The 14132-nt window shown below is 37.9% G+C and overlaps 1 protein-coding gene across 1 annotated transcript in view; it reads right to left on the bottom strand.

Annotated features, from left to right (window-relative positions):
• Nucleotides 1-14132, bottom strand: part of igsf9a (immunoglobulin superfamily, member 9a) — a 53553-nt gene that overhangs the window by 13173 nt on the left and 26248 nt on the right. Inside the window, exons 7-11 of the mRNA XM_042395595.1 lie at nt 12882-13023; nt 8679-8824; nt 5229-5371; nt 3470-3610; nt 2607-2723 (exon numbers count right to left, since the gene is read on the bottom strand). Of these exons, the coding sequence (XP_042251529.1) occupies nt 2607-2723; nt 3470-3610; nt 5229-5371; nt 8679-8824; nt 12882-13023 (689 nt within the window). The remainder of the gene's footprint in view (nt 1-2606; nt 2724-3469; nt 3611-5228; nt 5372-8678; nt 8825-12881; nt 13024-14132) is intronic.

Below are 14132 nucleotides of genomic sequence, written 5' to 3'. Positions count from 1 at the left end.
CTAACTATATTCTGGGCTGTTAAATAATGAATTCAATTGTCAGATGTCTTTTGATTATTGATTGAGAATATCAATAAATACAGACACAACAATTAATAAATAATACAAACACATTTTCCGGTAGATATGTTCCTGTGCCTCTGAGCATGACACAGTGTAAATACAGAGTGCAGATTTTTATTCATGTGCAGGTGTTTGTTGAACAGGTAACAGGCTATAGAGAGAAAACAACTGCTGGCAGTGATAACTGTGCACCGTCATTAGTATTATCACAGTGCACATATGTGCAGACACAAACTCAATAAAAAGTCGCTACAGCTGTTGAAGCCGACTGACAGCTGATCCAGCTGTGATCAGCTGCTGCTGTCATCAGAAACAGATGTCGCTTCATATGACGCTTCAGAAAAAAGGACGTCTTATTTCTTTAAAAACATATTTCCTCATTTCTTCTCTCCTCGTGTGGTTTCCTTGGGTGCTTTTCATTATGCTAACATGTCTCCTTGCTTCCCTCACTCACGTCTCTTCCTCACGTCTTAACTCCTCCCAGCGAGGATGTGAGAGAGAGAGATGCGAGGACGGAGGAATTTAATTCAAATGTGACGTCCTCGCTCAGTCCAGCATCATTTTGAGGAGATGGCAACTACTCATGTTGCACAGCACCTCAACTGTCAAATATGTAGAAGTCAGCTATTAATATGTAGAAATGATTAAGTAACAGTTAACACTCTAAAGTTTAAACTTCAAATTCATATATGCGTAATTAACACCTTCCACTGTTACTTAATAATTTCTACATAATGATAGCTGCAAGGAAAATACCTGACTATTTAAATCTGTTAATTACTAAAAGAACAACTGACAAAAAGGAGCAATAGAAACAGCTGTAGCCTGCAGAATACGTTTAAAGTCTGTGTAAAGGAAAATCATAGATTTCTTTTTAAACACATTATACATGTTAGAAAATAATTGCTGAGAACATTTTTATGTGGGAGTTTGGTAGTGGTGTAACGGAATGTAGTTGATCCGTGATCCATATGGATCGCCCCCCACGGTTCAGCACGCATGTGAACCATGGATTAACTGCAAAATTGAATGTCTCATTTAAGACATAGTAAACAAACTATTGTATATACAAGTCATGGATAGACAGCGTGTTGCTAACAGGGATTTTAAAGAACAACGACCAAACCAGCATCTAACGGGTTCGTAGTGACATCTGCAGGTATGTTTATACACTGTTTAATGTGCTGCAGCTGAGCAGCTAATAGCTACCTAGCTGCTAACTGATGTTATCGGTGCACTTTTCCCTGGTGAATGTTTGTTTGGTGGCTCGTTCAACAAGCTGAGCTGCAGGACAAGATGTGTGTTCATGTTTGTAAGTTATCATCTAGTTTTGATGATGTGGACACAGGTTATTGTTTCATTCACTACCATGTTTAAAGGAGGAAGGTATCATGCCTCATTTTGTAATTTAATTTAACAACTGGGCATTGAATATTTATATATTTTAAGATTTTATTAAAACATCGGACATCTTGAATGTTGTTTTCATTTAAGACCATGGGCAAAAGTTCCGTGCTGTAAGTTTTTTAAAGAATATATGGAAAGCAAAGTTTTATTTGTCCATTTCAGGCTTGGGATGATTTTATAGGAGAAACGCAGCTGTGTGACATCATATTTTCCTAAAGGAGCTGAGACATACTTGAAACAAAAAAGAAGAAAGGGGAAGCCTTTGGCTTATGAAGAACAAAAATAAAGTTAGAAGAGTGTTTTTGTGATTGATTCATGATTTGAATGTACAGTTTTCCTGATCTGCTGTATTACTACAACAGCCCGACTGTTTATTGTCCTGTCAGATAACCTGATGATCAATAAACACATTGGATCAAAGGGGTGTTGCTGTCCAGAAAAACCTTTGCGTAGGATACACCTGTGGTTCCTTGCTTCCTCTCTCCTCGCTCCTCATCTCCTCCAGGTGCATTTAAGGGATTGGAAGATCCTCCATGATGGCGGAGGGAGATCGGTTTCCAGGTCACAGTCAAAGGATGGAGGAGAGAGGACGTGAGGAAGCATGGAGCAAAGTTAGCATAACCCTCCCTCAGTGGGAGGGAAATGTGGATGCAATTAAGAGATGTGAGATGTACCCAGTGAGTGAATCAGTCAGTCAGTCAGTCTGTCAGACTATTGCTACACTGACCTAAGGGGGTTGCATTTCTGACCACACTCATCACATCACAGTTGGGTCTGGCCAGGTATGGTCTATTTTACTTTTGATCATGCCCAACTATGATTTAGCATTGCACAGTTGTGTTTTTTTAGCTATGAACTGCACAGATTGTGCACAGAGCAAGGAGTAGATAGCAATACAAGCAGAATTTTTAGCCTGGGTGTAGTTACTCCATAGGGAGTAACTTAACACCAAAGCTGTGTCAAAGCAGTGTTTTATTGACACACACACACACACACACAACAGTGATGTCACAGTGCACTGACACCCTAGAGTACACTTCTACATCATTGTTGTAAGGAACATGGCCAATTTTTTTTAAAAAGTCTGAAGATTTGCAGTGACATAGCAGTTAAATAAATTGTACTGGGTTATTTACCTTGCTCCAGGTCACTTTAATTGTTGGGTCCTCGTTTCCTTGACATGGGATGAGCAGGGTTCTACCAACCTCCTGTTTGTATTGTTTCTTTGGAGTGACACTGAATGATGGGGGGTCCTGTGAATTGCCAAAGCAATATATCTGAATCAGGGAGATTTCAGCAATGCAAACAATGGATTTTAAGACTGGATTACTGCCGCTTTGGACAAGATTATCTTAATAACAAAAGGATTAGCCACACAATTAACTCCCCAATAGTGCTGCTGTTGTAGTGAGTCTGAGTTGACTTCTATTAATGCCAGAGGGCTCACGCATCGGAGTGAAAAGGTCAATAAAATGTCATTTCTGTTAAGTTTTTTAATTCACTGTGACAGATGCAGTTGTGGCTAATTAAAATACACGCACAGTGGTGTAGATAGACAGTTTTGTAGAACTAGGAGGACAGATTAAGTGTCAGTTTCTGCGCTTCCAGTGCATGACTGACCAACAATTTGGTGTTGGTATAAGAAATGTACATCCCACCAGACAAGTTGTAAGACATATATAATTCATCTGCTTTGAATAATAATTCGTGTCTAATATGATTTTTCCATAAAAAAGTTGAATTATCCAGTTAGAAATTCTTAAAATAACATCTGCTCCTCCTCTCTCACTGAAAAATCCAGAATCTATGAATATATATATATATATATATATATACATATATATATATAGTTCATCATTTCAAAAGTTTAACTTCTTGATGCAAGATGTTTCCTACTGCACTGAAACATGCATGTACACTGGAGGCTTCACCAAGTGAGGTAACAATGAGAAAAAACAATGTTGAGTGCAGGCATACTTGGCCTTGAATACACACTAACCTGCAGAATTACGTTTGTTGGGCCAGATGGACCCATGCTGCCATAGCTGTTGTATGGAGTACACATGTACATGCCTGCCGCGTCATCATTGACTGTGGCCATGAACAAAGAGCCCTCTGGTGTCAAAGTCCATCCTGGATACTGAAAGAAAGGCAGAATGCTCACACCACTCTGACAGCTAGAAAGAATAGAAACTAGCACATGCAGTCTTGAATTATATATAGCATTAATGACAAAAAAGTTAAAAATGTGCAGCTTATAGTCTCAGTCTTACAATCTGTAACCACTCCAGAGCCACATATGAGCTCCTCCGTTGTGTTTGAAGGATTTACAGTTATAATGTTTTTGATATCTGCCTGCCACCATCCTGCAGTGGTTAAGTAATTAAGTCTCCACTGTGCAGATTATTCCCAAACTTCTTTAAAAATGTGTACTATTTATTAATGCTGTCACAGCTTTTGCAAGATTATATCTAAACTACATGTAAAAGATAAAGTGATCTTCTCTTCTCCTGATCATTTGGATATTCCCTTGATCATGTCTTAGGTGAATCCAGACACATGTGACAGAATTGCTCTGAAGAGTTTTCAAAATGATGTTATGAAGCATTTGCATTAAAAGCAGTTAAATGTTGGATTCATTTTTTTTTTTTACCATTAAGCCACAGCAGAAGGCTCATGTTGCACTTTGATTGCGCAAAAGGTTCCCACTCAGTTTAATGAAGTCGAAGTCTGCTATTATCCTCCCCAGAATGGGGCTGTGAGAAAGTATTACTGTGTGTATGAAAGCTTGTGACATCCAGGGTGGAATTGGAATAATTGGCTGAATAACAGCCTGACTCCATCCGCTGTGTCACACACTACAGGAATCTATCACATTTCCTGCGGTGCATCTCATCCACCGACATGTCCATCGCTCAGACCAAAGTGTTGGGGGTGGCAGAGGGACAACTCAGCATGTGAAAGGGGGTAAGTAGAGGAAATGGGTGGATCTTTTGCACACAAAACAAAGGGAATGGTTTTATAAGCTGTCACCCTGTGCCCTTATTTTTAAAAAATATGCAAATATGGTTTTCCAATCCAAAAAAGTGAGGAGGACAAGGGTTAATTTTTTTTTGATTACCTCCTGGGACAGACTCCCTGCCCCTCATCTATAATGGTTCCTACACCCATCCCTCAAACGAGGTGAGCAGCAGATTGAAGTGGAAGTGAAAAAAAGAAAAAAAACTTGAGAGCAAGGGGCAGTGAAGAGTTCCTTGGAGATTGCTTGAAAAGCTTTTAAGATTGAACACATCGTCCCTGTCCATTAGAATATATGTTACTGAATATTCTTGCAATTGAAAAACTGAAAGAATATTTCCATCAGTGGACACAGAAAATGTCCCATTACAATTCCTGAAAAAAACCCCATAATGTCTCACTCCATGTTCACAATGTAATAGCAAGAAAATGGTTCCTCTGCTGTTCAACAGGCAAGTTGAGTGGGCTGATTGTAAGAAAAGCTTTTGCATGATGGGCTGCTGACGGCTGATGTGTCATAGATGCCTGTAGTCAGTGGTGTCTGACATTTCACTGCTAAAAGAAAATGAATGGATTCAGCCACTGGCTTCCTGTGATGTTTGCAGTATCATGAATCAATAAATAGAGTAGTGTTGACCTTTGACAAAATGAGTGATAAAAATTTGAGTTTGGGCACACAGTAAAGGTCAGGAAGTGTTATGGTGACTGACCCCCCATCAGGAAATTTTTATTTTGATTACCAAGGACAGGTCAAGTGGTTCTCCATCTTTCGTCCAATCCACGCGGAGCAGCGGAGGCTGAGCTGCCACTGGGCAGTTAATCACGCCATCCATGCCTGTGGGAAGATACGTTTGCTGGGGCATCTGTAGAGCCTGGGCTGGGTCTGAGTAGAGGAAAAGAAATTAAAGTCATTTGCTTTGTAATAACTAACATAATTTAGATAGTGTTTAAATACCACAGGAAATCACATACTGGTGCAGAGAGACTGCGCTATGATCCATAACTTCTGATTCATTTTGAGAACAGATTGCTTTGTTGTAATCAATTTTCTGTGACCATGTTTTTACAAGTGCTGTTACTTGTATTAACAGCTTACCAAATGTGTCTGAACATTTTACTGTTGTTTGACTGCTTGTCTATGTTTCTAACTGTTAATGATTTAATCCAGGAGCATTTATTACCAACTACTGTACACAACAAACATGCGTCCTTTAAAAAAGGTACAATCCATGATAATAGGCCTACAATCATAAATTCAACACACATGATTGGAACCTGCTGCTGTCACCTGAAAAATGGATTAACACATCTATTAATACACTGACTAGCAATAAACAATAATAAATCTTAGTTATTAATGTTTTCTGATGGTGTTCAAGGTTAGTTTGCATTTGTACTGTTTGTGAACAACAGATAAACAGACTTATATTTTCAATAATGATTAGTTGACAAACACAATATGCTTGTTTTTCATATATACGTATGTCAAAGTCAATTATATGTGAGAATATACAGTGCTGCTTGAAAGTTTGTGAACCCTTTAGAATTTGCTCTGTTTCAGTATTAATAAAACGTGATCAGATTTCCATACAAGTCCTAAAATTAGATAAAGAGACATTAGTTAAACAAATGAGAATAAAACCTTACACTTGTTTGTTTATTTATTGAGGAAAATGATCCAAAGTTACATATTGATGCATGGCCAAAAGTACGTGAACCTCTAGGATTATCTATTCATTTGAAGGTGAAATTAGAGTCGGGTGTTTTAATCAATGGGATGACAATCAAGTGTGAGTCTGGGAGAAAAAGAGAGATCTGGGTCTTCGCTATCAAAGTCTGAGCTTCACAACACAGGTTTGTGGAAGTGTGTCATGGCTCGAACGGAGATTTCTGAGGGACTTAGATGAAGAGCTGCTGATACTCACCAGGCTGGAGAGGGTTACAAAACCATTTCTAAAGAGTTTGGACTCCACCAGTTGACTGTCAGGCAGATCGTGTAGAAATGGAGCATAGAAATTGCTACCCTCCTCAGGAGGAACAACGAAGATCACACCAAGAGCAAGGTGTATAATGGTCTGGGAGGCCACAAGGGACCCCAGGGTAACGTCTAGGAAACTAAAGGCCTCTCTTGCAGTGGCTTCGCTCAAAATTCAGGAGAACATTGAACATCAATGGTGTGCATGGCAGAGTTGCAAGGAAAAAAGTCACCTCTGTCCAAAAAGAACTTTGCTGCCGTCTATGGTTTGCTCAAGACCACGTGGATAAGCCAGAAGGTGATTGGAAAACCGTTCTGTGAATGGATGAGACCAAAATTGAACTTTTCGGCTTGAATGAGAAATGTTATGTTTGCAGATGAGCAAACACTGCATTCCAGCATAAGAACCTTATCCAATCTGTGAAACATGGTGCTGGCAGTATCATGGTTTGGGCCTGCTTTGCTGCCTCTGAACCAGGACAGCTTACAATCATTGATGGAGTTATGAGTTCTGAGCTGTACCAGCAAATTCTATAGGAAAATGTCAAGGTATCTGTCTGTGAACTGAAGCTCAACAGAAAGTGGGTCATGCAGTAAGACAATAACCCTAAACACAAACGTTGCTCTACCAAAGAATTGTTAGAGCAGAAGAAAGTTAATTTTTTAGAATTGCTGAGTCAGAGTTCTGACCTTAATCTAATAGAAATGTGGAAGGACCTGAAGTGGGCAGTTCATGCAAAGAAGCCCACCAACATCCCCGAGTTGAGACTGTTCTGTAAGGAGGAATGAGCTAAAATTCCTCCAAGCCGATGTGCAGGGCTGATAAATAGTTACCGGAAACGTTTGGTTGATCTTATTACTGCAAAAGGGGGTCACACTGGTTACTGAAAGCAAGGGTTCACATACTTTTGCCTCACACAAATATGTAAGATTGGATAATTTTCCTCAATAAATAAATGAATAAGTTTAATGTTTTTGTCTCATTTGTTTAATCGGGGTCCCATTATGTAGTTTTAGGACTTAAAAATCTGATCATGTTTTAGGTCATATTTATGCAGAAATAGAGCAAATTCTAAAGGGTTCACAAACTTTCAAGCAGCACTGTAGCTGTAATTCACAGTCAGGAAACTTTTCATTTAAGAAGTGCAAACATAAAACATATAGTTTTGGGACTATAATCTCTGCTAAACTTAAATGACAAAGCAATATTAATAAAATATTAAGGTTCACCAATTATATTTCTTGCGAAAGTTTAAAAAATCTGGATTTTTAAGGAAAGCCATGGTCCAGTTTAACACAACAGTTGTGGAACATGTGCTAACTTTCTCATATCATATAATTTGTTACCATGGCTACAGTTGAAATTAATGTATTAGAGAAAATAGTTCATACTGTTTCTAAAATTACTCTAACTGGGCCCTCCAATATCTTTCTTTAATTTTGAGTAAACCTATGGCATTAGAGGTACCTATTGTTCTTTAGCTCATTGTCCTTGCTGCATTTATTTATGGTACTTTGAGTATTTTCATGTCTCTTTATATGATAGTTTTGTGAAGATGCTGTGTTGAAATAAAGTTCCTTTTACAACTTTTTGTTGTTATGGCAATAAAGTTAACTCAAATTAAAAATGAACTTAACAGCAGCTTAAAATGTTTTTATACTGCAGGGTGTGTCAGTACACTATGACATCACTGATGAGTGTGGTTACAGACACAGCAGAGCACTTCTGACCACACCTATCATTGTGGTCAGAGGTTAAATACACCTGAAACTTTCAACAACAGAGGACAGTGAAACACTGCTTTTCAGACCGGTAAGCCACTTCTTATTACTTAGCATTTTAGAACTAGGATAACTTACCTAGCTTAATCTAACCCATTCTAATTAAATAGACAGCAGTGTATGTAATAATCTAGGATTAAGATGTCCTTTCAATTTAATAACAATTTAGCATTTATACATTTACAGTACCAGTCAAAAGTTTGGACACATCTTCCCATTCACTTGAATGAGAAAGTGTGTCCAAACTTTTGACTAGTGCTGTATATCAATAATAATTTGACTTTATATAATACTTCAGAAATGATGCTTTAGTGTACATAAAATATCCCTTTGATTGCAGAGTTAATTGTTGGGTAATACTTATGTTAAAAATTCTGAAGAAATATTTAATGTCCTCTGAAGACTCACAGCTACAGACTATACAGAAACGTACGCATCACTGTGAGGTTGGCAGAGGCGGTGGGTGGGGTCAGCAGGCCATTGGTCGGCATGCAGGTGTAGTTCCCAGAATCCTCTGGGGTGAGTCTGGAGATGAGTAAAGTTCCATCTACCATGATCTTCACTCGCGACTTCAAAGACCTTAAGAAAAAGCACACAGGAATTATTCAATATGAAAGAACAAACCAGCCACTACAGAATAACAGTGAGAGGTAATTCAGCTGTTCCATTCTAATAGAGTCAAACTGGCTCTCAGAGCATCAACAGTGTAGGAGGGTTTTGTTTTGTTTTTTTCTCCTGTGAGTTATTCAGCACTGTGCAGATGGAGGTTAAGGAAATTTCATTTCATTTCAGTTAAGAGTGGGAAGAGGAGTGCCCACTCATTTTATACACTCTTACATTTACAGAGAAAACCTGAGCTGTCTACCAGGCTGTAACACCTCATAAACAGGTTACATATGCATCATGATGATATGTATTCGTGGGACGACTCACAGTCACACATTTGGGTTAATCACTGTACAGGTCAGATGACTCATATACTGTAACGGACCTGGATATTGCTCATCACTAATCTGTTTCTTTCCCTCTGCTTTAAACGCCAACATGTGTGACTGATTGCTGCTGTTATCTCATCTCCACTTACTAATATTTTTCATATTAACAATGAATCAAATGACTAATGTGAAAGAGTCGCTCGTAGTAATGAACACAAAATGAATTATCACAAATTGCAGCTCTACAGAGCTTTTTAGCCTAATTTTACCTCATTGATATGATTTACTATATGTACAGTCTCAGTGCTCCCATTTAACCTTGTTTCCACCAGCAGCAGTCAGCTGTTTTCTGCTCTGCTAAACCCACTGTACACTGCACACTGTCCAGCACCAAACAGTAGACAAAGTTAGCAACTAGCTAGTGAAAAATTGGAACATTTAGCAGCTATGGAGCAAGATGGAGCAAAAATGAGTGAACTTAAATTGATCGGTTGGACACAAACAATACTCTAAACCAATGCTGATGTTGATGTGTGCACTGTGGGTGTTCATATGCTAACACTGTTTGCTAACATGTTAGCCATAGCAACTTTATGTCTGGGTTTGTCAGATTTTAGTGAAGTTCTACTGCCCCAAGTGGAAAAAAAGAAATAATGCAGCTTTAAGTGTAATAATTTAACCTCACCTCCTCCAATGAATATTAAGTTAACAGCTCTGATAATAAACTAAAAATGCACTTTACCAGCAAAACACAAGGAAACAAAACAAACCACACAAAAAAACACCATTAACTGAATTTAACAGTAACCTTTAAAAACTGCAGGAGGGTTAAGTTTAAACTGAGAAAAAAATCTAGAAAAACTAAACTGAAAGTCCATTTTGATATTTCTAGAGAGAGCACTATTTTTAACAATGCAATTACAAAAGAGCTTATTTCCCCAAATTAGTAACAGATAATCAGAATAATCCCGGGGTGCTCTACTCAGCTGTTAACAGCATTATACATCAGCCCCAAAAAGCCTCTCTGAAACTTTCTCCTCGTCAAAATCAGGTTAAGTATTAACCTGAGTAGGCTATAACTGTAATGAATAATCACATGTGCGATAGAGAGATGCTCAGGAGGAGAAGTAATGCAAATTAAGCCCTCCACCTGCTCAACTGACCCTATCCCAACCACCATTTTTTAAGAGTGTTCAATTGTCTGGTGGATGATGTGCTGGCAATCATGAACCATTCCCTGTTCACTCAGATCTTCTCCCTGGCGCTGAAAACTGCAATTGTTAAACCTCTCCTACAGAAAAGCTCATTCAGAGCTTCACAGTTTCAGGCCAATTTCCTTTTTTTTTTCTTTTAAATTGACATGAGTGAGGCATTTTTCTCTCTTTCATTTTATCTGTTTTGAAGTGTCTATTTGGTGGGAACGACTACATATCGTCCTTATTAAGTGTGCATTCATTTATACAAAAACAGGCTGACAGACACATAGCTGAATATATCATTACTTTATGAATTTATTCTGCAGAACATGTTGATTGTGTTTATGTCCACCTGATGAATGTAAGTTAATTCAGTCTTGTCTGAAAACTCCATTCATCACCTTTAACACAAAAGCTGAAAACTATCACTTTCTGGCCCCCTCTGGGTAAAAGAGCGGAAACACGACAAATAAAAACAAAATGTTCAGCTTGTGTTAAGTTTCTCTTTAATATAACATGTGGGTAGGGTTGGGCAATATCATGACATATATGCATATATTTGTCAGCTGTTAGAAATTCTGCCATACTGTTTACATTGTGATCACTATCCTGTTAATATCACTGGTTGTATTGGTCTACTGTGGGCAATGTTGCAAATAAATGAGCAGACCTGCTTTATATACAAAACAATATATTTTTCAGCCACCTTACTATATCCTGATATGTATAAATATCTTAATATAAAGTTACATACAGTACCAGTCAAAAGTATAGATCCATACTTTTGACTGGTGCTGTATGTAAGATTATATTAAGATATTTACACACCTTCACATTCACTTGAATGAGAAAGTGTGTCCAAACTTTTGACTGGTACTGTATACTGTCATAGAGTCTTTTGTCCATATCTCCCAACACATTTGTGGGGTACCCCAAGGCTCCACTCTGGTACCTGTGTCTTTCGGCCTTTAAATGCTGCCATTGGGATAAGATTACAGAGCTGACAATACACAAGGTTGAGATTGAGATTATATCAATTTATGGATGTTATCGTGCAAAACACTGGAGCAAAAATCCAGAAAGAGAAGCTGTGCTTTAACTTAAAATCCCTGGCAAAAAATGTCAAGCCCCGAGCTATTAACCTTGATGTGTTTTTTAATGCTAATTTGAATTTCACATCAGAGGTAGCAAAAAAATCCACCTTTTATCATCTCAGGAATATTGCCGATGTACAGCTCTCTCTCTCCTGGGCAGATACTGGAGGAATAAAGCATTCTTTCTTCTCTAGCAGGCCTGATTACTGCAAAGATCCATTTTTTTTGTCTGCCAACGAAACCTTTCAGTGTATAGTTGGACCTTAGATCAGCACCAGCCAGTGAAAGTGTTTTGTGCAGCCAATGTTAACTACAAGTAAAAAGAAATCAAACATGATCTATTTCAGTTGATTATTCTGTCCCTTTAAATGTTTTCCTTCATACTATGGCAACCAAAGCAGGAATCACCAAAGACCCTCCCAGGGGAGACCACTGTCTTTGTGAATAACAAAAACATATGGAGTGGTATGTATTTATTCACACAGAGTGCAGCATCAGTGTGAAGAGTCTGAAAAGAAATTGACCTTATAGCTGACTTTTTCATACTTGAGGGGCAGAGGTGTTGAGTGTGTAATAAATTATTGAGTAATAACATATAAAATGGATGGTTTTGGACTAAAATTACTGTAAATTTAATGAGAACATTTGGTGTTTTCTCACGTGGTTCTCTATCTAATGCAGAGCAAACTCCTCAGAATATAGCAACACATGTGTGAGACCTGAAGCAAAGCAGGTATTGCACTTGTCGCTACACTTACTCCATGTCAGTTTAAGAAGAAAATTCAACATGTGTCATCAAATCATTCAGTGGACCAGCACATAAGTACATGTCAGACAGGCTTTTAAGAAATGCCCCTTCTAGATTTGTCTGGTCCACTGGTTATGGCTTTCATGTAGCTCTATGGGCCAGAACAAAGACCTATGACGCAATGGATTTTAGTATCAATTGACAAAGACGCATATTGTAGCACCTGTGGACATAAAGATTGCAATTTTAGTTGCTATATATCTCACTTTCAGTACACCCTTCCAGAGGACTTGAGGAGACCAGACCTGGAACATTTTAAAACAAACAAACTGCTTTTTTGTTTTGGTATCACATGGTAATCTGACTGATCTTGATTATTGTCATTTGTTTATTTCACATTTCCACTATTGTGTTCTATCTCTTTTTGTTGATTTTTTGGGGGTTATTTTCTTTGTGAAGCACTTTCTTTTGCAGCCCCCCATGAAAAGCACCATGGAAACAAAGTTAAATTTAAATTAGATGTAACAACCACGACCTAGAATGTTTAGAATTTTAAAAAGATTAAAGCCACAAAGGTAGAATTGTTCTCCACCTGCTCAAACACACTACATAAAACATCAAAGGGTAAAAATGGACTTGCTCAGGGACAATGATCACACTCACTCTATGTGATGGACGTTTTCTCCACCTTTCTGCCACACGTAGGTCATGTTGGGGGGGTCGGCCACTGCCTGGCACTGGAGAAGGGCATTCTGGGACATGTTGAGAGAGGTGCTTTTGGGAGGGACAACGATGACAGGTGGACCTAGAGAGAGGCAGGTCACATAAATTCATAATGACATCATACATTGATCTGTTGCCAGTTATGTTAATATTATGTTATGTTATATTATATATTATTTTACTTATAGGTGGGTAGGTTATTTCTATTTGGTTTCTTTGACTTCATTATATTTGTACAATATATTTGTTTTTTGGTATATAACTTATATTATAATGTATTAGCTAGATTTGTTTTCTTTGTTATCTTGGCCTCACCTACACTGAGGTTTGCTTTAGCTCCATCTTTTACATAACAAACAATCAAATAAGTAATTATATGCAATCATGTGTCTCTGTAGTTACTTAAGATTTGAGGAAGCTACTTTAGGGTCTTTTAAAGGATGGGTTCACAACTTTTCAAGTCTGTCTTAAAACAATAGTCAGATGGCCAATGAGCATGAAAATAGGTTTTTCTTGCCATATTCCTCCTGTTCCAACCGACCATTAGAAGATCCCTTCATAATGCACTTACAGTGTAAGTGATGGGGGACAAAATCCACAATCCTTCTGTGCAAAAATGTATTTAAAAGTTTATCTGAAGCTAATATGAAGTGTCAGTCATCCATTTATGTATGTGTGTGCGTGTGTGTATATATATATATATATATATATATATATATATATATATATATAACTGTGCCGTCAAATGTGCTGATGTAATTATCACATACAACCTATCTTCCCTCTGCCGTACATGCAAAGAGCTAATAAAAGAGGCTTAACACACCACATTTCTCATGTATAAATAACCACATGATCTCTACAGCAGTCATTACTGATCAGGTTTATAACCCAAAATGCTGGATGGATATATGCATGAGTGACACTTTAGAGGTTACTTAGGGCTTTTAGACTGAGTTCATCCAGATCAGCTATAAGGCTACTGTAATCTATCCATGTGGCAACGCTGTTGAAAAATGCAGCCAAAGCTCAGATAATGTGACTTAGATCCGAACAGTATTAGTGCAGTTACGTGCCACTGATGATTATTACTCAAACACAGTTATTCAAAATATGACTACATGTAACTGTGAGATCCCAAAATTAAGTGAAACCTCAAGAAGACATTGTGTCAAAAACAAAATATTTCCC

This window comes from Thunnus maccoyii, chromosome 19 (assembly GCF_910596095.1).
Source record: "Thunnus maccoyii chromosome 19, fThuMac1.1, whole genome shotgun sequence".
Lineage (NCBI taxonomy): Eukaryota > Metazoa > Chordata > Actinopteri > Scombriformes > Scombridae > Thunnus > Thunnus maccoyii.
Note: the sequence above shows the minus strand (reverse complement) of the source record. Positions and strands in the feature narration are given on the sequence as shown.